Below are 27,325 nucleotides of genomic sequence, written 5' to 3'. Positions count from 1 at the left end.
CCCTACCTAGTATTTACTTAGAAATAAATCATTTTGTTTTATTTATATACAAGTACCCTGAGACCTACTTTGTATAATTTCATAGCTGGCTTGATATTGTTAAGACTGGCAGACTTCAGTTATTTCTGCAACATCCATGTTACTTCCCAGTTCCTAGTGGCAGCAACACCTAAAGCTTGAGTTTTCTTAATTAGGACATCAAACAGCTAGTTGAAAACTACCTCAACTCATCCAAAATAATAAATGACACCCATGGCTTTTCAAGGTTTGCTTATTAGGAGTTTAATTAGTCCTGACACCCACCCCACAACCAGAATTATGGAAAAAAAGAAAAACTTACTGTAATTGTCGTGATGATATAAAAATCCATGTGATAACTATGTGCCTTGGGGTTTGTTATGACTTCTTGAAGCTCCTTCTTGTCCACGCCTCTTTTCACCCCACATCTACCCTCCTGCATCCTAGGGCTGCCTCCCCCTCTCCACCTGCCCACTCTCAGCTCAGTTCCCCACCCCCAATCAGTCCTAGGGTCAGTTCCCATCCTGGAGCACAGCTCCTGGGTCAGCCTCCCTGGCTCCACCTTTCCCATAGGCAAGAGTGAATGACTTTTGAGTTTCCTACCAAAGATAAGCCATGTGGCTACCCTCTATTGCCTTGGATAACTGAAATGGACTGCATCATCACCTACTGCTCTCCTCTTTTAAATGCCTCATTACCTTCCACGTCAACCAGAGGACGCAGCTGAGAATCAATACATCAGTGACCATTCAGCCTGGCATCAATAGGATAGGAATCTCTCCTACCAGACCCGCTCTGGTTCTGAGCCCTAGAGCGATTAATCCCCCGGCTACAAATCTCAGAAAGCAACCGTGAACTCTCCTGACCAGTAGATTCTGAAGCACATTTTCCCACATCCTGTGCTTAGCATTTTCTAGGAGGAAATGAGACTTCACCTCCACCTACCAGTTGTCTGGAACCCAATGATGGCTGGCACAGAGCGTCTGGGAGAGGCAATAGAAATGTGCATGGTATAGTTGGTGCCCTGGTACAGATCTAGGCACACTTCTGGGGTCCTGTTGTCTGTGGTCAAATTAACTGTCTCCTCATGAACTGTTTCCATAGGGTCCAACTGTTGTCCTTTTATGTATATCTTTGTGAGGGGAAAAGACAAGAGAACCCACCAGGACTTCAGTTAAAACAAACAAGAGAGATTTTTGTGGTGCTGGAACCTACTCCCTTACTACTCCCTTTAATACTGCACTGCTCACCCCAGGGGAGATAAATAGGGCAAACCTCTGCTATCAGGTATCTGATGATGAAATCTGATCAGCCCAGTAATTCATAAATGCTGAGAAGTGACATAAAATGAGGAGTATCTCCAGGGAGTGCTATCCTGCACTCAAATGACCAGCAATCAATGGAGGCAACACAACCTGAGACCCGCTCACTGTAAACTGTCACTGAGGCAGCAGATGCTTCTAGGCTTGTTCTGGGGGAGTGAAATACAAGAGCTTGCAAACAAGCGATAATGATGATGCCAAATATAAATACATCCCACACACATATATGGAGGATGACAAATAGACTAAACTCAAAATGTAAAATAAAATAATCCAGATATCTTTAAAATTCTGTTCACTTTTTTAAAGGACTATGGGATTGGAAAGCTATTAGATTGAGAAGCACTTCCGGAAGCAAGTCCCTCCTACTCTTATTCCCATGGTAACCATTTCTGCCCTAGCAGGAAAAAGGAGCTCACTTTACTTACCACATATACGATCTTGGAGTTTATTCTTCCTGGGTTTATTTGCCACCTCACACAAGTGTTATTAAACACTGACACGTCATTAATTTCTATAATTATTTCTAAAATAGAAAAAGAGAGAGTCCACTCACAAAATGCATTGATGGGCTTGGGAAAAACCCTAATGGCCACCACATTAGAGGGCATGACTTAGTTTATCTGCCCAGCTGGTCTCTCTGATGATCACCATTCATGCTCTGATTCAGAAACCGAATCAGCAATTCAAGCTACCCCAGGCCATCACCCAATTTAACTTCACCATGAGTGAGCTTGGCCCATTACCTGATTTGGAGGAAAAGGAAAGATTCCTGCTTAAGTATGGGTGAGAATTCCAACCTGTGATTGGTCTGACAGGCCACTGGATGCCACTGGTGTTCCACTCCTGTGGGATAGAAAGCGGCCCAGAGTTGAGCCCTGAATCTTCCCTGCAGCTGCACAGGTAAGATCAGCTTCCGGCTTCCTCATCCCACCCAGCCGATGGAGCGTTATTTCCAGGTCACTGCTGTTCCCAAGAGGGAAATGACACGCATCATCACATGGGACCATTCCTCAGGAGTAACCCATTGGGGTAAGCTAAATAAATTCTCTGCAAGGTCCCTGGATACTTCCAGGGCTCCTTTAACTGAAGCTATTTAATCCTGACTTACTCGGAAGCCACTAATTTCTTCAAGTTGTTCTGCTTTTTTAATATATTCTGTGTGTATTTCATGTAATATATTTGGCAATGTGGGAAACAGTATTAGGGGCTCGGTTCCTGAGGTAACACAGTTTCCAATGAACCTAGTAAACCACCTAGGAGGTTGTCCAGATGGGAAGGGGGCAAGGATCTAGCTTTGTATCCATTTAATAAATTCCCTGCAGATAAGTAAAACTATTTTTACTCACAGTTGACATACTCTTGTCTATAAAGAATCCTAAGGAATTCACACACACACACACACACACACACACACACACACACACACAAGGCTAAGAAAGGAGTTCAGCCAGGTTGCAGGATACAAGGTCAATGTACAAAAAATCAATTGCATTTCTGTCCACTAGCAAGGAACAATCCAAAAAGGAAATTAAAAAAAAAAAATTTCACTTACACCAACATCAAAAGGAATAAAATTCCCTGCGGGCAGAAGTTACCAAACCATCACCTCTGGAGAAGGGAATCATCACCTCACCACACAGGAATGTTCCTCAGCCCAAATTCAAGCTTCCCCATTGAATCAGACATCCCTTGTGGATGTTCTAGAACCTCTCAGCTTCTCCTGTTCCTTGTTCCAGCCCTGCATGGGCTTTGACACCATGACCGTGTCTTGTCTCCCATGCTGGGGCTTCCCTGCTGCACACCCTAGCACATGCAACCTGGAAGTGGGGGGGAATTAACACCTCCTGGGGGACAGGAGGTACTAGATAAGTCTTTCTTCCCCTTGAAGGGCAGACCTACAAAGACCTCTCAGGGCGCTGTCGCACTGATGGAGCAATACTTGCACTCGGTGAAGACCGCTGCAACAAGGTGTCCTTACACTGGCTCTGCTTCCTTCCCTGCTCTACTCACCTTAGCCCTCACTCCTGCTTCCTGGGATAGCACTCCCTATTGTGAAAAAAATATAAGCCCTCTGCCTCAGGCCCTGCTTTCTGGGAAACCCAAGGTAAGACTCCCATCAAGAAGGGTGAGAAAGATAAGTCTCTGCCCCAGAAGATGCCTCTCTTCATCTCAGCTCCCATCCTTCCCTTCTAGTAAATCTCTTCTCAGCCTCCAAGTGGGAAAGGGAGCCTGCACCTCAGTCACCTGTAGGGTTGACTAATTTCTCCTCTACTCAGAACCAATACTATCTTTAGACAGACCCTAGTCTACTTCTCTCTTTGCCAATGGAAGAGTTTATATCTTTACTAAATCATCCCTTCAGCAGCATTGCCGAGATTCTATGTCACACATTACCTGGTCTTGGGTAAGCCCAGGTCAGCTGACTATAAGTGGGAATAAATGGAGGCAGAGAGAGGAAAACAGGCAAACTTCTGGAGAGGATCACCTATGGCTGTCTAAAGCACCCCTGGGTCTCTACATCAATGTTTCTCCCTGGAGCACAGATAATTTGAAATCAAAGAAATACTCCAGTTGTAGACATGGGTATCCTGATAGATGCAAAGACCTATCCATTCACCTCCTTGGGTAGCATAATGATAATGTTGGCACCAGTCTTTTATCAGCTTGAACAAGCCCCAAATATTCCTGGCCCTTTCTCTCTCCACTGACCTTCAAAGCCCTAGAGTTCTAGACTCCTCTGCTCATTCCCACATCCCTCTGATACTCACCCCCTGGTCCAGAAGGAAAAGGAAACATCCCACCCCTCACCTTCTCTCTGAGTTGCCAGTAAAGCACATTTCCTTCCCACTCGGCACCTCTTTGCCACCCAAGCAGAGATTAGGAAGGAAACATGAAAGTTTCCTTTCTTGTTCTTCCTTTTTGCTCATTCACTATGACAACTGCAAATAACGTCTCAAAAATGCTATCTGCCTCCAGGCTGTGCCATGCTCTCTGCACAGAGGGACCCAGATCTGATTAGAGGGATGTCAGATATTTCATCCCAAGGAGTAGTATAACAAAATCCGGCTGCTCTTCCCTCCAGGTGTCTACGAATCAGCTGGAAAGACTTCGTTATAAATGTGTCAGCTATTAAACCTCCATATCCATGCTGCCCCTTTAAAAGAGATGACTTGGGAGGCTAAGCCCGAATTCTAATAGTACTGAAAACTGAAAACATTTCAGTTCCCTTTGGAACTGACTCCAGGGCACTTTATTCGCCACTGACCCTTAACTGAACGATTATCGAATGCCAAGCATCCTCCTATGCCAGGCACTGGGCTGTGACGATGATCAGAACAGAAGTCCTTCCCTCAGGAACATGGCTTCTAATGGAGGGAGCAAACATATAAGCAGAAAAATTACAACTTGATAAATATCAGGATAAAGTTGCACACAAGTACCACAGGGTATAGAGAAAGAAGCCACCAACTCTCACTGGAAGACCTGGGGAAGCCGGCTTCGTGGGGGGCATGACCTTCAGGGCTGAATGGCTGAAGAGTGAGGAAGACAGAAGACTGAACAGTAGGTCCAATGCCTGCAAGTGTAAAGGGTGTGGCAGATTCAGAGTGGTGACAGAGACGTGTAACGTGCTGGGGAGGAGGAAAGAGGGGAAGCGAGGTTGCAGAGAGAGGAAGGGATCAGACTTGGGAAGACCTGCTCGCTAGACTAAGCGCAGACTTACTCCGATGAGCCTTGGAGAGCTAAAAGCAGGAAGATGATGGGGACTTCTTTTTTTAGAAAGATAACTCTGGTGTATTTTGAAGGAGACACTGGAGGTCACAAGGAAAAAATGTGATACCCTTTACTCAGTGATTACAATACATCAAACACTGATACATAGGTCTTTATAGATTTGATCACATTTTCCCAGCAGTCATAGGAGGCAATCATAAAATCAATAATGAGTGAACGTTTATTGAGTTGTTACTATGGACCAGATAGCATGTACGGTACTCTAAATGTATCATTCATCTAATCGTCAAAATAACACCATGAATTTGACATTATAATGTCCATTTTACAGGCCTAAGGCTTAGAGAAGTTAAGTAACCTGCCAAAAGTCACACAGCTAGTAAGCAGTGAAGTCAGGATTCAAAACTAGACCTGCCAGACTCCAAAGCCCAGAGCCTTTGCACTTAAGTAGCTATTCAGCAAAAAGGTGAAAAGATGAAATCAGGGCACCGGATTTAAAACCATGAGCAGTTCTCAAGGAAAGCAATAGGAGGCAAGAGATAAGGAGTCTAGGCTGACTGCCAGTCTCTGAGCCTGAGAGTCTGAATAGATTGCCTTCTACTGTACTCATAAGAAATATAGGAGGAAGCAGACTGGGTTTGTGAGAAAGAGACGAACGAATTGTGTTTAGAACATGCTAAGTCTGAGTTTATCTACCTGGGTGAAAAAAACAGTCTTGAAGGTCATCAGTGGGTAGATGGTGGTTGAAGCCCTGGGTGCAGGTGACATGCCCAGGTAGGACATGGAGAGCAGGTGGCATGATAGCAGGGCACTGGGACACATGGAAACCAAAGGGGAAACTAGAGGAGAAAGAGGAATGCAAAAGCAGGTGGGAGGTTGGCTGGGAGAGTGTGATGCCTCGAGAGTCAAGGAAAGAGAAGATCTGAAGGAGTGTCTGCTTCCTCGAACGTTATCTCTCTTCCTTCCCACCAGTCCCCCCGACCTCCTCGCTCCCACCCAAGAAGGGCCTGGAGCAGAACATAAGCACTGGGGGCTCTCATATGGCTCTTTCTTCCCCAGTGGAGGAGGGCACGTAGTGCCATGATCAGATCTGAGGTCTGACTTTGGACAGAGGCAGGCAGAGCAGGTCTCTGCCTTGTCCAGTTGTAGGACGTTTAGGCTCCTCTGGCCTAAACAAAGTAGGCCCCCACAGCATCCAACTGAACTCTGCATTGGACTTTGGGAACCAAAGCCTCTGTGGGTTATAAAGTACCTTTGCTTTGCTTTAGATTCTGCATGTGGTGCATGGGTGCGTGCGTGTGTGTGTGTGTGTATAAATGTACATATATAAAGTTATGTATTTTAGTATTCTATGCAGTATTTCTCTGTGGTACTCATCATGTTTGTAACTAAATAATTTTGTAATTAGTTATTTAATGTCTATCTCTCCTGAATGTAAGCTCTATGACAGCGAAGACAAGATCTATCTATCTCTCCATCCCCAGAAACTAATACAGTTGGTTGGGCATAGATATTTTTAAAATATTTATCATTTGGTTGACTGGTTGAATAGATGGATAAATGTGTGGATAGATAATCAACAATGCTAAATGTTGTGGAAAGGTTAAGAGGAAGGAGGACTGACACTAGACCATGAATTTGACAGGTGGTCATTAGTGACCTTGAGCGAGAGCAACAGTGAAGTGGGGTGTTGGACGCCTGATTCTCCTTCAGGAAGCTCAGAAGAGAACAGGGTGGGAGGGGACAGAGACAGTGAGCACCGACTACTCTCTCAGAAGTCCCATTGTGGGCAGGGCCTAGTCTAGTGCACTCTCTTGGTTTCCAATTTTATATCCATTTTCTCTACTTTTGAAAACAGTAAAAGGTCCTACAGAATAAATTCAAGAGACCTTAACAGAACGTCAAGCTCAATGTCATTTCTAGTATCTGATTTCAAAAGTGATATGACCAGTCTTCTAATATGACTCATAAACTACCTTCAAAGGCAATGCCCAAACAGATTACAAAACCAACACATTTTGATAATAGCAGCATCACTGAAATGAGGGTATGGCTTCCCAAGGTGACAACTTTGAATAAATGCATGTTTGGCTATAAGAGTTTTGCTATGCTTCCTTTCTTCTTTCTAAGTCATTAGGGTCACATAAAATAGGTAGAAATAGCATGGCTTAAAGTAGTGCTTTCCTAAAATGCGTTATTCACTTTAGGATGAGTGTTTGGTGGCACATGAATACATTTTTATATGTTTGCTTTGTATTGATTTTTGTGTATATTTGAAAAAACCCAGGTGTGCATCAAACTCATGATATCACATATATTACTGTGTCCTTAATCAATAAATTTAAATTAAAAATTTAAGTTTTAAACATAAGTTGTTTTAAGAAACTTGTTAAATTAAAAAATACTTTTATTCTGGCAAACATTGTCAGGGTGGTCTACAAATAATTCAAGCTTAGGAAAGTGGCAGGAGACAGATCGTGGGCTTTCCAGGTCTAAAGGCCTGAGTTCAAATCCTGTCTCTGCCATTTACTAGTCATTGAAAGACCCTGTGAAAGTTGCGTAACTTTTATGAGTCTCAGATTACTCATCTATGAAATGAAAACATCAATACTTCATAGGGTTTTTCTGAGGACAAAATGAAATCAAGCATCAAGGCTCCTAGCAGAGCCGTGGGTGTTTAAGTTGGTGCACGATCAATGGTAGCTATAATGCTTGACGGTCTATACATTATGCACATATTCAAACAAATCCCAGCCATGTGGCTATTTGCATAAATGTGCCCATTTATTCCAGCTGACCTTTCTCTTCTATCTGAAATATGTCCAGCTGCAAGTGAGCACTCACTGGGCTGAAGAGGAGGATCAACCACAAAACAGAAGGGCAGGAGCTAACAGGAGGCCTGGAGGCATTTGGCATTGGTCCCTGAGTCGGGTGAGGGGCCCAGAAAGGATCCCAGCAGCCAGTCTGTGTTTCCATAGAGATGTTGCTCTTTAGAGAGCCTGGAGTGAGTGAGCGTCAACTTCATCATTATTAACTCAGATTCTAAACATAAAAAGCCAAATGACCTGTGCAGAATGAAAGCCAGGGACAGTCTTATCAAGAATGAATCAGTCCCTTTGATCTTGAGGTAAACCGACTCACTGAACATCAAGCTTCCACCTGGGGTTTTTCCAGACACTAAAGTAATTGCCTAATTCTCAGCTCTCTGGAGTTTCCAGTCTAAACTGGACTTAAAAAAAAAAAAAAAAAGTCCCACCACCCTGCCGGAGTTCACACTCCATTAAAAACATATACAGATCTAACTGAATCACTTTGCTGTACAGCAGAAATTAATACAACATTGTAAATCAAGTATACTTCAATAAAATTAAATATATGTGTGTGTGTGTGTGTGTGTGTGTGTGTGTATACACATACACACAGATCTGTCCTATTAATCCAAAGAAATAGGGACTCCAAAAATATTTTTAACTAACAACAACTCACGTAAAGTGAAGATAAATTATTCTACCCAATTTAGAATGAAACACTCATGTATAAAACGATGGGTAAACAGAATGAAAACAAAGGACAGGGGTGTAAAAGAAGATGGGGAAAAAACCCAAAAGTGAACATTGAAGGAGGTAAATACAAAATACACAGAGAGATTTGGGACAGAAGGGGAGGTGTGAAGAAATAGGTGAAAAACAGGAAAAAGAAGGAAGGGAGGGCAGCTGAGGAAGAGCCACGGTAATCAGCATCTCTCACTACAGTTCCAGAAGCCTCTCGTACCTACCTACCCAGCAATCATGTGCACTGTGCCATGAATTAATCAGCATGTAAATTGCCCCCTTTATCTGCGGAAATTGAATTTAGCTGCCAATCTTGATTGAGGGCATAGAGGCCTCCTCACAGAAAGATCACAGCCCTCAGGGAGAAAGCCTTTTCTCTCCTTAAATCAAAGCTTGCATAAACCCATGGAAACAGCTGCAGCTGGAGCCACAGACTTTGTGAACGGTGGCAGGCTGAGGTTGGTAATTATAATTAGCAGTTACATAACATGTTTGTTCTTCAAAGTGCTCTACAAGCATCAGCTAATTAATAGCTTACTATGCCCCATGCAGATCCACTGGTTTTTCATGGAGTGACTAATCCTGGTACCCCCACTGAATTCTGAATGGTGGAAGCACAGCAGCTTGAACAATGAAGCAAATGGCTGAGGGTCCAGAAGCTAGGCCCAGCTCTCTGATCAAGTGACTCCATAGGTAGCTCTGGGCCAAGACCACCTCCCCAGATGTTGAATTCAGCAACCCACGAGGCAGCTGCCTCACTTCCTCCAAATAACTCTTAGAGGTGCTGCTGGAGGTGCAATCATAGTTTGGAATGACTATCAGTCTGGTTCAAAACGGCATTAGCTCTTCTCAATGTCCCCAAGTATGAAGACTGGAACTCTGGAGTCCTTGGCGTTAGTTACAGGTTTGCCCTTGCTTCTCTGTGCAAGTTCGGCAAGTCAGTGGGACCTAAGAAAATGCCGAACTCGATCTCTGGGTTCTCATCCGTGTCTGCCCTTCCTTGTTACTATGATTGCAATCTCTAGCCTACAGCCTGCTGCAGTTGTGGTGGAGATAACTGAATGTGGGAAATGCATGGCACAGGCAGGGCCTCAGCAGCAGACCTAAGTTCTTCATCTACTCCAGGGATGCTTTACCCAAGGCCTTCAGAGGTCCATGATTTTGTAAAATATTATATCCGTATGTGCATTTCTTTGGAGAAAAGTCTATTTACCCTATTGCCCTGTAAATTCCAAGAAGGTGGTGTCCAGCAAAGTACCTCACACATAGTGTATGCTAAATAGTGTATGCTAAATAAACATCTACTGAACAAATTGATAGATTTCATCAAATTCCTAACCCCAAAATGGTCACGAACCATTCGTCTACGGACAAATAATCACCAGCAGTCTGCATGTCGTATTTGCTCTGGTTAGACTTTCCTATGGAAAACTTCGATTGGCAACACCCAAGACATTCTTCCATAATTCTGCTACAAAATCGAGCCAGAGACCTAGACCAAAGCGACCTAGAGATTTCACTCTTCAGAGCCAAGCAAGTGAACAGCTTGAAATAAATTGCCAGAGCCATTCAAGACCAGGTGACAACCATTTGTCACACCCACGGCCAACCACCACAAACCTAAGAATCATTGCCTTTTCCCATCTTATTTCTTGGAGGCCCAGGTGTGAAATAAAGCATGTGGAAGTCTACACTTCTGACTCATGAGAAGATCCTCTTCAAGCAAGGTTAATAATTTCAGTAAAAGACCTAACATGTGCACAGTGGTTTAAACTTCAAAATGCTCCCCATAGATTATCTCATTTGATTCCCTCTCAACAATTATTTGAGGTAGGAAAAGCAGGTCTTATTTTCTCCCTTTTATAGATGAGGAAACTGAGGCTCCGAGAGAATAATGCCTTACCTAATGACACACAGCTAACACATGCCACTGCTAGAATGTGAACTGAAGTCTCAAAACTCCTTTTCACCGGTAATTTCATTTGGGGGTATATATCCAAAAGAACTGAAAGCAAGGTCTCAAAGAGATATTTGTATACCCATGCTCACAGCAGCATTATTCACAATAATCAAAAGGCGGAAGCAACACAACTGCCCATCAATGGACGAATTGATAAGCATAATGTTTATATATATACTACAAAATATTATTCAGCCAGAAAAAAGAAGGAAATCCCACCATTGGCAGCAACATGAATGAACCTGTAGTACATTATGTTAAGTGAAATAAACCAGTCACAGAAGGATAAATACTACCTGATTCTGCTTACATGAGGTCAATTAGTCAAACTCATAGAAACAGAAAGCAGAATGGTGGTACCAGAAGCTGTGGGAAGGGGGAAGTAGGGAGTTACTGTTTAACCCGAATAGAGTTTCAGTTTTTCAACATGAAAAAGTTCCGGAGATTGGTTGCGCAACGTGAATCTACTTAACACTGAAAAAATCGTTAAGATGGTAGATTTTACGTTGTTCATATTTTACCACGATTAAAAATAAACATTAAAAACCTCGATATACATTACACCACCTTCTCTCTGAAAAGCTGTCAACATGGGCTTAATTAGGACTTTTAAGTATTCCCCCCTGAGAAAATGGCTCATGGCGAAAAATATCTCAGGCAACCAAGCAGAAGAGAGAGGAATCACTGTGATTTAAGGTGGGTTTCAAAAGATTAGATGCATAATATTTCCTATCCAACTTATTTTCCCAATCCACCCTCTAAATCTTCAGGGTTTAGCTGACAAACCTAAAGCCAGGTACCTGCCCAGGGAAATGGCACCGCCAGGGCAGTACACAGCGTAAGCAAGCGAAGGTTTTAGGTTCTGCTGTTTGCTTCCACGAGACAGGAGGCCCACAGAATGGAGTCTATACCTGTGCATGACAAAGTACTTGTTCTCCAGATCCCTTTCTCTGTGCAAACAGAAGTGATCTTTCCTCCAGGGCTCTCAAAGCCCTCTTGACAGACATAGTGAGCCATACCGCCCAGGCTGGAGCTGTGATTCCCCACCAGGACCGCATGCTGCACTTCCGGGGGGCGGCCACAGTTGATCTCTGCAATGGGATGTAGCACAGCACTTGTTATGACCCATGACTTCTACCCCATAATTCGCCTTTTAGAAATAAATATTTAGTAATGATAGAGTCCAGTCATATGGGAGAAGAGAAAACACTAACCCCGTCAAATAATCCAGTTGCGGGTATTTAAAATAAGATTGTTCAGAAGGAAGGAAAATAGAGATCTCTGAGTTTAATACAATTTATAAACATGCATGTATAGAAAATATTCCAATCATGAGATTATTTATACTATAGAGAATTCCTTGGTCAATGAAGTAATCTGTCTCAGGGTTATTTTACATATTAAGATTTTCTGGTACCTTTTAGTATGTATCTTCAGATCATTAACTCCTGAGTAGACAATAATGCAAATGTAGTTTTTTGTTTGTTTTTGTTTTGCTAACTGAAGAGTAAATGAAATATATACAAAATCTCTGAACTTTTTAAAGCAAATTAATGGGGAAAGTACTTATAGTTTAAGCATTCAATATATATGTACCTCTCAAAGAAAAATAAATCAGTTGCATAGAGGGAGACAAACCTGGAATTATAAAATTGACATGAAATTTCTTCTCTGCAACTCTGACTACCAGAAGACACTGGAATATTTATAGAAAACAATCTGAAGGACAAGGATTATGACATTACCATTTTAGACCCAGCCAATCTCTACTTCATAGAAGAAGAAAAGAGTCATTTTCAGATATTTAGAATTTTTAAAAAATCTATACATGTATCTTTTCTGGAAAAATATTTAAAAATAACCTCAGACCAACAATAAAAAAAAAAGAATCAGAATAAATGCCCTAAGAAAGGAGAAGGCCAGGGCTTTAGAAGAAACACTAGTGAGCAATGAAACCAGCAGGATGTACAGGTAAGTCTCCATAATCATTTAAGTGTGACTGTAGAGCTGGCTAGAACTAGCAGTAAAGGATTCTAGAACTAAAGGCTGAACAATGTGAAAAAACTAATAATTTGAAATTTAAGTTCCAAACTATTTCAATGAAATCTGAGCAGCGAAGTGAAGAGAAGAAATAAAACATGCTAAATTTCCCATACAGCAGTGGGGAGCTCATAGACACAATTTTATTCAAGGAAACATAATAAATATAAAATATAAAGTAAAGTAGTCATAATAGTTGCAAATGTAATCCACTTATACCTAAATCCAGAAAGAAAAATACATAACTTTTGGCCTTCATTCTGATTTTGAGTTTTCTCCCCCATCTGCAGAAAGCCAAGAAAATTAAGCACTCTTGATATCCAGACTTTTAAAACATGAGTCCATTTGTGGAGATAAAGCATACAAAAACAGAGAAAATGTTATGATCTGTTCCCAACTCCCCATTAACCATTCATGGCATTAGAAATATGTGGCTTCTCTTAAATGAGCTTCTGATACAGAATTGGTGGATTTACTGTAATTGTACTCTTCTCCAACCCCTTGTGGATGTTTGGTCTGTTCTAGAACCCCAGAGTTTCTTCCCTGAGGGAGGCCTCTTGGAGCAGGGTTTCATCTGTTGTCATTGGAGTTATCATAAGACTCTCAATGTAACAGCTCAACCCACCTGACCAGTCACTTGGCTCTGAGATTTTTCAAAAAAGAGTTAGGCTCTGGTCAGTGCAGATGCAAATCCTGAGCAGTTATGGGACCAGAATGGGGTGGTCATTAAATAAATCCTCCAACCCTATCTATCTCTCAAGTCCCATGTTTGCTCATAGGAATTTGTTCCCTTCTCATACATGTTGGCCAGACACAAGACAAGACCCCTTGGCCCTCAGAATGTTTTCCCAACATCAAACCTTTAGACATGTTTACTGGCCCCAAACATTCCAAGACATGAGTATATTTGTGTGTACATGAGCAACCAACCGAACAGGTAGTTAATGTTTCCTAAGACTGTCCAGTGATTGTTGACATCAAAAACACCTAGTTTAAGCCAGGGTTCAGTTACAGCAGGAAATTAGACGGATCATCAGTGAACAGATTGAGGGTATAGGTTTATGCAGGTCTATGGACCTTGAAGCTGGAATTCTAAACAGCATATTGGAGAGATATGGGAGGGAACCTGGTGACAGATAGTCGGATTAGGGGAGAAGCATAGATACTAAAGGAATAAGAGTACAGAAGATAAATAAATTGGCTCCTATATTGGACATCACCAAGAATAATGGAAGGCATGGTGGCTTTAGCTGGGACGACAAGATTTTTTTTGGCTGTGTTGGGTCTTCGTTGCTGCACGCAGGCTTTCTCTAGTTGTGGTGAGCAGGCTCTAGAGCACAGGCTCGGTAGTTGTGGCGAACGGGCTTAGTTGCTCTCCGGCATGTGGGATCTTCAGGGACCAGGGATCGAACCCGTGTCCTCTGCATTGGCAGGAGGATTCTTAACCACTGCACCACCAGGGAAGTCCCAAGATTTTTTAAAATTAATATGAACTTGGGGGTAGATAAGAAATCAATAGCCTGTTCTCTAGGGACTCAGGTAGATGTCCAGTGGTAGGCAATCTGGACCCAACTCTGTGAGTTCCCATCACAGAGCTATTCGAGTTGGACAGTCCCTTGGCAGGAGATATTTAGAGAGGATTCCGGCATGGCTTGGATTAAACACATGGTTCTAAACAATAGCTATACAAGCTGAATCACCTGGGGAGCTTTTGAACAAATCACCCATGCTGGAGTCTCACACACACATCCCCACCCTCACCCAGAGATAACTCTTCTGAATGAGTAGTACTAAGTTGGGTTCTTGGCATCCACATTTCTACAAAGCTGCAAATTTGATTTCTATGCACACCCACAGCTGAGAAACCAAATTAAATATTGGTATGAATAGCTACCATTTAGCATCATATGCATCCCAATAGGGCCCCAAGTATATATCATTACTTCTTAGAGTAACCCTCCATGGTAGAGATTATTTCCCCCATTTTACAGGTAAAATGGCTCAACATGGTTAAATAAAACATCCAAAGTCACATAGATAGTCATGTGATGGCTAGGAGCAGAATCCACATCCTTCAGATTCCTTCTCCTACACCCACTGCCTCTCAAGAGCAGCTCCATCTCTGAAAACCTACAGTATATGCCCCCTTTCTACCCGCTTCTACCTTGCTCATCCTTTCTCTCTCCTTGAGGTACACTCTGTCTCCCTCAGACCTAGCAAAATCCTTCCCAGTGATGAATCTGCTCCATGACTAATAGAGGGATCCCTTCTTCCTCTGAACTTTCGTGTCCTGTGTTCATTTGTTCATTTATTCATATATTTACTGAGCACCTAGTACATGCCAGACACTATGCTGGTCACTATAGCAGAGAACAAAATGGAAAATATCACTGCCCTCGCAGAACTTAGGAGGAGAATAATTAGACAAAAAAATAAATCAACATGGTAATTGCAGATTGTAGTAAATGTTATGTAGGAGGAAAGATAACGTGATAGGATAGGAAAGACTTTTTAAATAGAGTGGTCAGGAATGGTTTGAGCTCTCTGAGGAGGTAACATCAGAGTTAGGACCTGAAGGATGAGAATGAACCAGTCATGTCCAGGACCAGAGGAAGAACGTTTCAATCAAATGACATAGCCAATGCAAAGACCCTGAGGCGAGAAAGCTCTTGATATGCTCCAGAAAGGGAAATGCAACCTGTTGGCTGGAGCACAGTTAGTAAGAGGGAGAGTGGCATGAGATGAAGGTGCAGAGAAGAGCACAGCCAGGTCACAGAGGGCCTTGTAAGCCTTAGGAAAGAGCCTGGGTTTTATTTAAAAGCAGTGGAATGCCATTGGAGGATTTTAAGCAAGGGAATGAAATAATCTGACTTAGAATTTTTAAAAGACCATTTTGACTGTTGGGTAGATAAGGGATGGGAGAACAGGAGTAAAAGGAGAGGTTGGTTAGTGTCTACAGCAGTAGCCCAACAGAAAGAGAGATGAGGTCTTGGATGCACTTGAGAGGTGATGGCGGAGACGGAAAGAAGAGGATGGATTCGAGATGCATCCTGGAAGCAGAACAAGGTTCTTGGTGATAGACTGGATGTGAGAGTGAGAGAAGTAGAATCAAAATATTTATCTATCCTATTCATTTGACCTTTATTTCCTCCTTGAGGATTTTGTGGGTTTGTTTTAATGACTATGTCTTCCCAAATATATGGACAGTTCCTAAAGGGCAGAATCTTTATCTTATAATCCCTTGCTTCCCCACAATGCCTATTTACGATAGTAGTTTTTACACAGTAAATAATAAATAGTTGTTCACTGGTAGCTTGCTACTACTTTATCATTGTTCAAGATGCAATATATGTTACTTCGATATGATCACAACCCCTGAGGAAGGAAACACACATCAGTAAATTGTAAGTATATATAACAAGACAGGAACACATTACCTCTATATTTTGTATCCAAAAGAGGTAACATAGCTACCAGACACCAAGTAGATGAAAGCTGAGAAAAAGACCCACAAAAACTAATACGTATCAGTCTTGTACCAGTGAATTCTGGGAAAGCTGTTTAATCTGCAATAATTTTAATCATAATAGCATGCATCAAAATCCTACTAAACACAAGGTACTCTATTAGATATACACTATCTTATTTATTTCTCACAGAAAACCCTACTGCAAGGTAGATGGGTTTTTCCTCATGTAGTTTATAGATACAAAAATGGAGGTCCTAAGAGTCTGTCACATTCAAAAATTACACCACTACTAAAAGACAGAGCCACAGAACTTCCCTCGTTGCACAGTGGTTAGGAATCTGCCTGGCAATGCAGGGGACACAGGTTTGAGCGCTGGTGCAGGAAGATCCCACATGCCGCAGAGCAAATAAGCCCGTCTGCCACAACTACTGAGCCTGTGCTCTAGAGCCTGAAAGCCACAACTACTGAACCCACGTGCCACAACTACTGAAGCCTGCACACCTAGAGCCCATGCTCTACAACAAACAAGCCACCACAGTGAGAAGCCTGCGCACCGCAACGAAGAGTAGACCCTGCTCGCCACAACTAGAGAAAGCCTGTGTGCAGCAACGAAGACCCAATGCAGCCAAAAAAAAAAAAAAAAAAAGGCAGAGCCAGTATTCAAACCATGGTTTTTGTGACCCCAAAGTCCAGGTCCTTTATATCTGCGCAGCTTCACACTGAAGGGGTCCACTCTAGGCTCTGACTGGGACTGACCTTATAGTTTAGCTAAAATCTCAGAAGAAAAGTTTGCATGAAAAAGCATTTAAATCAGTCTGGAAGGGCTCTATGACAACTCCCTCTGTCCCAATCTTGTCTCCAAGAACTTTCCCAGAGAAGAGAGCTGCTGGAAATGGAATTCCTCTGCCACTGTATCTGCCCTGAAGCCTTCTTGGTAATGATGTTTAACCCTATGACATGGGGGTCTGGCCCAGGTCTTGCATGGAACATAAGCCCATCACAAATATTCCCACCATGCTTAAGAGAGATGGCAGCCACTGCCACTTCTACTCAGACCAAATGGTACCCAAGAAAGCAGGTGATCCCTATTAAGACATATTCAAAAATCAATCCAACAGATACTGCAATAGGTAATAAAAATATCACTACTGCAAGGAAAGAAGCCACTTAAAAACAGTTAACATCCAAAGGAAAGAAAACAAAAATAAGCATCACAAATTTTATATTGCATATGCATAGGGGTGTTCATTAAACCACACATCTCTCTGGCTAATTACATTATTAACAACGTTTGGATCTGCATCAGGAATACAGTCAACTAATTATGAACATGGCCGGGAATTTTTCCTTAGTATCCTATTATCTGTGATTTTATTCAAATAATCAACTTCAAAATAGGTCTGTCTCCCTGGGGGGAAATGTGTTGTGCCAGTTTCAAGGACGGCATTGATATTGTAACTCTGTTTCATATCTTGAAGGTAAAAATGTTTATCCTCACTGCTAGCTTTAAAATTCTACCCAAGAAAATATTCCAGAAGGAAATCTGTTTGATGAAAGGTAAAGGCAATTTATGGCATCTAATCAACAACTGACTGCACCACCAATGACTGCTGTTTATTACACATATCAGCACAATAATGTGACTGATGACAGAAATAACAGAGTAAAATAAGCCTTCATCTAAGACTGTTTTAGAGACCAAAAAATACCAAGCTGAGAAAGAAAAAATAATGACCAATAATGTCTATAAATTGAGGCCGACATTTTGCCAAATGCTGGGGGAATAAATGATTGACCTATTCCACTTACTGATGTTGACCAAAGGGGGGGGAAAAAAAAAGATCTTCCCAGAAAAATAAACTACTAGATGAAAAACTCCAGTAAAAGGGCAGATACAAGTACGAAAATGGAAGAAAATCACGTTAAAGCCAGTGTTCATCTTTACCCAACAATAATAGGAAGAAGTCTCTATTGTGCCTCAGGATCAGATCAGAAGGTTTATGTAACACCTGGAATTTAGTGCAACACGGTAGGTGGTAAGGGCCCAAACAGTCTAGGCAGATGAATACCAGAGTCTACACTACATTCATGTTCTAGATCGGATAATTCAGCATTTATACCTATACTTTCTTCATTTATAAAAATGTTCTCTTCCCCTCTTAACAGTAAGCTCTTTGTGGGCTGTGTCTATATTCTATATCCTTAGAATATCCCCTGCAGTCATGTGAGTTATTAATATCATTAGGAACATTAATTTTGGTGAAGTTTATATGTAATAAATATGGCCTAAGGAATAAGGCTGAAAGCGTAACCTTATGACAAAGTTTCATGCACTTTATGGCATGTTCTGAGTTTGGCCAAATTTAGTTAGACCCTCAATCCCAGGATCACTTGGGCATTAAATTACATACATCACTGATGTTGGGCGTTGGAATCTAACATCACAATATGTGGCTACTTGAATTTAGACAATGTTATCACAATCATCAAAAGGAAATGGGAGGGTTATAGCATTCCCTGAAGCACATTCTCAAAAGTGTCGATAGCTTATTAACGGCTGTAACTAAGCCCTTTAGTAACAAAAAGTGTACTTGCCCTTAAGACAGTAGAAAGAAAAAAATTACTTTTTGATGGATTTTTTATTCTAAATTTTCCCATGAACTTTAACCTCAACTAATAATACATTTCCTTCAGATCGTATTCATAGATCATTTGGAGGAAAAAGAAAATTTTCCATTTCACATTAACACACTACTGTCAACAAATAGTGTCTAATATGGAAACAGCTAGAATCTGAACACTTCAGAAACTGCAGAGGAGGTGATAGGGTAGGTAAAAGCGTGAGTGCTGGAAGAAAAAAAACACGGGTTTATCAGCATGTCTCTTAAAAAGATCTTCCATTCATAGAGGTGAAATGGTTTTTGATGCTTTGAGCTGCATAGGAATCTTTCTTTTTTAAAAAAAAAATAACATTAAAACTCTTCATTTTAATGTTCTAGCTGTAAATAGAACATTTGAATCAAAGACCAATAAACAGGACTTTCCTGGGGGCACAGTGGTTAAGAATCTGCCTGCCAATGCAGGAGACACGGGTTCGATCCCTGGTCTGGGAAGATCCCACATGCTGTGGAGCAACTAAGCCCGTGTGCCACAACTACTGAGCCTGCGCTCTAAAGCCCACGAGCCACAACTACTGAAGCCCATGTGCCAGGGTTTCAGCAAGGCTCAGCCACAGGACAAGCTGGGATGCAGTCTGGAAGCCAATTCCACTATGCCTGCCATCATCTGGGCCACCTTTTGGGGGTGATTCACGGTGCTCCTACAGGCCTTAGGTATGCCAGGCACTGTGCCAGGTGCTGAAGAGATGATACTGAAGAAGACTACATGGTCACTGAGCTCCCAGATTTACAGCCCAGTAGGGCAGACTGATAAAAACTATGAAAATAATGATAAATAATATACTTACGTGTTGGGTACTAAGCAAGAGAATGTCAGAGATGACATTTCAGCTGAAACTTGAAAGATGAGAAGGAGCTTCCTGTACAGAAAGCAGGTAGCCTCCCTCAACAGATGAATGAATAAATAAAACGTGGTGTACACATACAGTAGAAAATTATTCAGCCTGAAAAAGGAATGATATCCTTCAAAAGGTACAAACTCCCACTCATAAGATAAATGAGTAGTAGGGATGAAATGTACAACATGACATATGAATATTGTTGAGAGTAATTCCTAAGAGTTCTCATCACAAGGAAAAGAATATCACTTTTTTATTTCTTTAATGTTGTATCTATATGAGATGATGAATGCTCACTAAACTCATTGTGATAATCATTTCACGATGTATGTGAGTCAAATCATTATGCTGCACACCTTAAACTTATACAGTGCTGTGTGTCAATTATATCTCAATAAAACTGAAAGAAAAAAAAGGAATGAAGTTCTGATACATGCTATAACATGGATGAACCTTGAAAATATTATGCTCAGTCAAATAAGCCAGATATAAAAAAGACAAGTATTGTATAAGTCCACATATATGAGGTACCTATCATACAAATTCACAGAGACAGAAAGTAGAACAGAGGTTACCAGGGGCTAGAGGGAGGAGGGAATGGGGAGTTCTTGTTTAATGGGTACAGAGTTTCTGCTTTGAGATGATGAAAATGTTCTGGAAATGGACAGCAGTGTTAATTGCACAACATTGTGAATGCACTTAATACCGTGGAATTGTACGCTTAAACATGGTTAAAATGGTAAACTTTATATTATGTGTATTTTACCACAATAACAATTTTTAAAACAGGTTGGCAATTATTTCAAGTAGAGAGAAAAGGCCCTGAAGCTGATAAGAGATTGACATACTGGTTGGGAGAGAATGATGGGAGATGCAACCTGTATAAAAGCCAAAAAGGACAAACTCCTGTTGGCTTCAAAATCCATGGTTAGGAGTTTGGATTTTATTCTAAGTGCAGTGGTCATTTCACTGTTTCTAGAAAGGTTTTAAGAAGTAGTCAGCTTGGAAGCGAATTCTTAAAGGGACTATTCAGTACCAGACACATTGCTGGAGAGAATTCCCAGCCCGAAAGGAAGATAAGGCCCCAAAAAGGATGGGAAGAAAATCTGGAAGACAGATAGTCCCGGAACCCTCAACTGGTCTGCCTACACTGCAAACCACTCATCACTGGACCCTTCCATGGGAGGTAAACTACCAAAGCGAAGAACACAAATGCCACCCCTTCCATGAACCACCCAATCTCCTCACCTGAACTCTCTTAGTCTTTACCCATTCTTCTCACATGATACTTAGGAGTTCACCCTTATAGGATAGTTCGTGGTGTACCTGTCTTTACTCTGCTCCCAGACTCCAGACTTACCTAGTCACAGGATCTATCAAGTATGCTGGACTCTGGATTTGTTGCTAATGATAACACAGTTAAAGTGATTCCCTCACCTTGCTCCTGGCTTGGTTGAATTATAAAAACTCAAATTCTTTAAGCTGTCACTTACAACTGGCACCTTCTTTGAAAATCAAAAAAATAATAATAATAAGGGACTTTCCTGGTGGCGCAGTAGTTAAGAATCCTGCCAATGCAGGGGACACAGGTTCGATCCCTGGTCCGGGAAGATCCTGCCGAGCAGCTAAGCCCATGTGCCACAACTACTGAGGCTGTGCTCTAAAGCCCACGAGCCACAACTACTGAGCCTGTGTGCCACAACTACTGAAGCCCGCGCACCTAGAGCCTGCGCTCCGCAACAAGAGAAAGCCCACGCGCAGCAACGAGGACCCAACACAGCCAAAAATAAATAAATTAGGAAATTAAAATGTTCAGCAGAAAAATGTTTAAGAAATAATAATAGCAAAATAATAGGAAATGCAAGCTAGAGATTGTGCCTTTTCCAGAGAGCGGATGGAAATGTGTGATGGATGTTTCCACAAATTCCTACCCATTTTGGAAGATTTCATCCTCACTTCCAACATCCACTTCTGAGGCCTGCTCAGGTGCAGAACTTGTGTCACAATGCCCCACCCCCCACCCCCAAGGCAGCAGCAGAGCCTCCAGGGACACGGTAATTGGGAAAAGGCAAACAACAGGAGACACCAGCTGTGTCTTCTCTGATGGGGAAGTCCATTATCGGACACACACGCTGCCGCCTGGAACGCACGGCTGCTCCTTTCAAAAGAACCTGCTCCTCAGCATCCAAGTTCACAGTTTGCTAGTGTTTTTAGTGGAATTCCCAATTCCTGTGGCTTCATAACGTTGAGCTAAAAATACAGTGCCGGCTGGCACATAGCCCAGATTCTGGAGCCCCAAAGAAGAATGAGGGATAAATAAGAGGGGTGTGTTTAGAGAGAAGCAGGCACAGCCAGGAGAAGCCGGTGGCCATATGGTGAAATGGGGGAGGAAGAGGGGGGAGGGTGTCAGCAGGCAAAGGGAACAGTTATTACAGGAGGGAAAAAAGAAGTGAAGACCTGCTAAATGACAGTTCTTTGGGAAATGGAACAAGCCCTCTCCTCTAACTTTCTACATTCTCAGTACAATAATCCGGATGACTACTGATTTTCAAAGTAATACAAATTGTCTTATATGGAGTTTCTTATATAAATCTCTAGGGGGTTCTTTGATATGCATTATGGCACATTTTAATCTAAGTTCTGTATTTTAATTGATCCATGGAAAGATAATGTTAGAACTCAATTGTACGTTTAGAATTTCTTAACCCGCAGGATAATTATCAGAATGTGTTTAGAGCCTGAATTGCAAATCAATATCAAAAGGATTAACTTAGCCAAGTGCATCACTGAGGTTGCTTAGCTACACAATAAATTCACTGAAAACTTTTATTTTTTCTTTTTTCCAAAATGGAAACAACTTTGTTACTTTTTCTAATACATTAAAAAAAATTCCTTCAATACAGAAAGTATATAAAATATAAAAATCATCCAGGACTTCCCTGGTGGCGCAGTGGTTAAGAATCCGCCTGCCAATGCAGGGGACACGGGTTCGAGCCCTGGTCTGGGAAGATTCCCACATGCCGCAGAGCAACTGGGCCCGTGTGCCACAACTACTGACTCTGCGCTCTAGAGCCCTCGAGCTACAGCTGCTGAGCCCGCGTGTCACAACTACTGAAGCCTGAGCGCCTAGAGCCTGTGCTCCGCAACAAGAGAAGCCACCGCACGCTGCAACTAGAGAAAGCCCACGCACAGCAACGAAGGCCCAATGCAGCCAAAAGTAAAAAACAAATAACTAAATTTATAAAAAAAAAAAAAAAATCATCCAGGATCCCTCCCAGTAGAAAATACCATGGTTAATGTTTTGATAGCTTTCTAAACTTTTTCATAAACATACATGTACATATGAAACATTTTCATTTACATTTACATGTACGTTTTTCAAAGTTAAGACCATGTTATTCATAGTTTGTAACTCAGTAGTATACTGTTAATACTTGCCTATGTCAATAAAGATTCCTCCCAACATAATTTTTATTGGCGACAAAATATCCACTTTATGTACATGCTATGATCTATCTAACCAATTTCCTTATTGACAGACATTTGAAATTGTTTCCAATATTTCACTATTATAAAATAACTACAGAAAATCAAAAACGTGAGTGCCTTACACTTCCCTCTACAAATAAATTTGAAAATAAACTTGAAATAGATGATTTTTCTTAGAATATGTAAATTACCAAAATGGATATCAACAAGAATAGGAAACTTAAACAGGACCAGTAAGTATTAATTTTTTTAACTACCCCAAGGACTGCCTCTCCCTAAGTGCCACATCCAGATGGTTTTCTAGGTGAAATCTTTAAAAATCCTATTTATAGTATTCCAGAGAATAGAGAAAGAAGGAAATGTTTTCACATTCTTTCCTCAAAATTTAGAATAACATTAATACCCAAACCAACAAAGATGGCCTAGAAAAGGAAAATAGACCAATCTCACTTATGAATATCAATGCAAGACTTCTAAGTAAAATTTAGCAAATATAATTCCGATTAAAAGAAAAAAAACACCAAAAACCCAGAAGAATCCATTCCAGCAACTAGTATTGATCAGGAAATATAAGCCAGCATATAACTGGTTAAAAGGAGAAAAAATATATATGATCACCTTAATACATGCCTAAAAGACATGATAAAATAACTCATTTCTGATTTTTTTTAAAATCCCAATAAAATGGGAATAGATGAAGTCTTCCTCAATATTATGTACATATAGTCAAAAACTGGTGAACTGATGAAGAGAGAGAAAGCCAAATGTAGAAACAAACCAAAAGCCAACATCATCACAAAAATGGAAGCAGTATACCAGAGTGATTAAGCACACAATCTCAGAAACTAGAATTCTAAGTTCAAATTTCAGCTCTATTACTAGTTGGATAACCTCAAACAAATTACTTAACTTCTACATGCCTCAGTTTTCCCATCTGTAAAATGTGATAATAATAGCACACACTCATAGGGATATTGTAATTGAGTGAGTCTCTCTCTCTCTCTCCCTCCCCCCCCCTCTCTCTCTCTATATGTATATATATATAAAATATATATATGCTTAGAACAGCACTTGGCTCACAGCACTCTCTCAGTGTACATAAGAATATAAATAGATGTATGTAACATCAAAAAGCCAAGATCATGAATGAATAATGAAACACTCCCATGAAAGTCAGGAATAAGAAAAGAATATTCAGAGTCAATACTACTACTTAAATTTTTGTTCTGAAAACACAAGCTAAGTGGTCAGTCAAGAGAAAAATATAACTTTTATAAACATAGAAAAACAAAACATGGAATTATCATTATTTGCAGATGATAAAATATTATTCCTATAAATATCAAGAGAATCAACTGAAAACCTATTAGAAACAATAGGAATTTATTGGATTTATTTAATTCATTCAGTACCCCAAAGAGAGATTTAGAGAGAAATATGAAAACAATCTCAAGATGGTATGAGCTGGGAAGCTGGACCTTTGGAAAACTCACCTTGGCAATTTAATTTTGGGGATTCCCATGTGCCCAAGGCTGTGCAGCTTGAAACTGTATCTTCTGGGCCACTGAAGAATCCTTCTTTGCAAGCATAACGAACCTGGCTGCCAAGCCTAGAGGTATAATTTCCTATGATATAGCCATCTGGGACCTCAGGAGGGGTGCCACAGTCTATTTCTGGAAACAAATTAACGTCAAACTCATTACTATATGAATGTGAATTTTCAAAATTCATAATCTCTCTCCACCTCTACCTCATGCCCTCTCCCCTCACCTATACACACCCGAGCCATATTTTAAATAGGCTGGTTCATTTCCACATGACTTCTGGGCATGTTTCCAGTGAGTGTCTCTATTCATTCTTCTGGCCTTCCACAGGTAATAGCATCTATACATGCACAAAACTGAAAGGATTTGGCAATCAACCCTCACTAATTGATACTAACTAAGGAGGAGAAGCCTAGCCCAGCAAAGTAAAACATCTGAATTGCACAATACCTTAAGATATATAGGCTTTTATAACTTCCCTGGTCACTTTTTTTTTTTTTTTTTTTTTTATAATTGTGTTTATTTTTACTTGTTGACAGTTTGCTTTATTTATTTATTTATGGCTGTGTTAGGTCTTCGTTTCTGTGCGAGGGCTTTCTCTAGTTGTGGCAAGCGGGGGCCACTCTTCATCGCGGTGCGCGGGCCTCTCGCTCTCGCGGCCTCTCTTGTTGCGGAGCACAGGCTCCAGACGCGCAGGCTCAGTAGTTGTGGCTCACGGGCCCAGTTGCTCCGTGGCATGTGGGATCTTCCCAGACCAGGGCTTGAACCCGTGTTCCCTGCATTAGCAGGCAGATTCTCAACCACTGCGCCACCAGGGAAGCCCCCTGGTCACTTTTGAGATGGTGGCTCTTACCAGATCAGCTCTGTTTACTATCTAACATAATGGTTAATATCTGGATATCTATTAACTACTCAAAATCCCCGAAGCATACTAATTTTAGCTTTTTTAATATAGCCCCTTCTATCTTGACTGTTATTTTACTTCATAGGTTACAAAGGAACAGATCCAACACACATCCCCAACACAGACCCACAGACTTAGGCTCAGAGCAGGAGAAAGTCACCACCAACAGACTCTCACCTTCGGATGCTGCATTCTTTGGCAGAAACCCACCTGTGCACGACGTGGCATCTCTGGTTGGATGGAAAGGCTCAGGCCCACCCTTTGGCAAGTATCCATCCATACAGTAGCATTCAAAGCTCCCACGAGTGTTCACACACCGTCCTCCATGCCTGCACCGGCCGGAAACCTCACACTCATCTATGTCTTGAGACCCATCCCAAATATAAGAAGGGACAGAAAAACAGAAAAAAGAAAAAAGGTGGGGGGACATTGTGACAGCCACTTCTCACATTCCCAATCTACACTTATAAGTGAATGCATTTGTTTGTAATTGTATCATGAATTTTATTTTACTCCTTCAGAGTTTTTCTCCTGTATCCTTCACACCATAGGCACTAAGAGGTGCTCAATAAATATCTTTGTCAGTGTGTTCTGAAAATTTATAAAAACCAACAAGTATCAACAAAACAAATAACCCAACAAAATGAACCCAAAAAAGTATGCTAAAAAACCTCAATTACTATAAAATAAGGATAGCCTCAACCTCGTACTAAAATATCTGAAGCAGAACTCCTGATACAAAACAATTTAGACCAGAGTGAAAAATGCTTTCCAGCTCATGAGCATAGGACGATGCAGCAAGAAGTAGAGAAGATAACTCAGAAGGGTCTCGCTAATTTTACCAAGATTAGAAGGGCTTAAAACAGGCTTCAAGAAGGACAAGACATGCTCCTTAGCCGACTTTTCCCCTTGACTGAAGATTGCCGGTGGTAGCAGGTCCCGGAGTAAAAACCACACAATAATTCAGAGGCTGGAAAAGAAATCTCTCTGCCAGTTAGCAGTCTTTTCCCCCCAGAGCTGGCTTAGTGAACAAAATTTAAAACTTTGGAAACTCCATCAGAGCCACACACACACACACACACAACAATTTCATTTAGAGAAAGAAAAGTACCTTAAGTAAAAGGGGACTTTTTCCAGGACATTTGCAAGAACCATCGGGGGGGCAGAGGACAGGGGGGCATCGTGACTGAAGAAAGCCTGGTTGTTCCCAGACTCTGGGATTTCAAAGAGCAGTCATTTTGGAAGGACTGATATAAGGTGGCCAATATTCTATTTTGCCAGTAAAAACTTTTTTTTTCTTAAACTAGCACTATGATTTCATTTTAAAAAAGAATATTTTAACAACCTTCCCAAAAGGAAGAATATAATCTCAGAATCCTTTTAAATTGTTTAGTGTGATTTTATTAAAATTCACTACATTCTTTATATTGGTTTGTTTGTTTTTTGGTTTTGGACCAAGGAACACCTCATCGCTTCCTGATTGTTGTCTGGGAACCAGTAATTGATTCAGTTGCTGGAGGAGACCCAAGTTACCAGTTCTGATCAACGTACATCTTTAGTGCAGCAAACTCTGGGAACTCTGTGGGAGATCAGCTCCAGAGATAGCTGTCAACAATTCCTCTCCTTCCTTTCTTGCATGCTTCTCCCATCAAGAATGCAAACCATTTCCCCTCCCCTTGAGCTCGTCTTGAGACTTGCTTTAGCCAATAGAACTCGGCAGAAGTGATACGGTGCCTGCTCTGGACCCAGCCTGAGAAGATGGCTGGTAGCTTCCTC

General features: G+C 41.3%; 1 protein-coding gene across 1 annotated transcript in view; it reads right to left on the bottom strand.

Moving 5' to 3' along the window:
* SUSD1 (sushi domain containing 1) overlaps positions 1-27,325 on the bottom strand; it is a 135,065-nt gene that overhangs the window by 85,125 nt on the left and 22,615 nt on the right. Inside the window, exons 4-8 of the mRNA XM_007449808.1 lie at positions 25,760-25,912; positions 24,595-24,774; positions 11,498-11,677; positions 1,769-1,866; positions 964-1,150 (exon numbers count right to left, since the gene is read on the bottom strand). Coding sequence (XP_007449870.1) covers positions 964-1,150; positions 1,769-1,866; positions 11,498-11,677; positions 24,595-24,774; positions 25,760-25,912 — 798 coding nt within the window. The remainder of the gene's footprint in view (positions 1-963; positions 1,151-1,768; positions 1,867-11,497; positions 11,678-24,594; positions 24,775-25,759; positions 25,913-27,325) is intronic.

The sequence above is a fragment of the Lipotes vexillifer genome, unplaced genomic scaffold, assembly GCF_000442215.2.
Source record: "Lipotes vexillifer unplaced genomic scaffold, Lipotes_vexillifer_v1.1 scaffold230, whole genome shotgun sequence".
NCBI classification, from domain to species: domain Eukaryota; kingdom Metazoa; phylum Chordata; class Mammalia; order Artiodactyla; family Lipotidae; genus Lipotes; species Lipotes vexillifer.
This window is presented reverse-complemented; position numbering and strand designations above follow the sequence as displayed.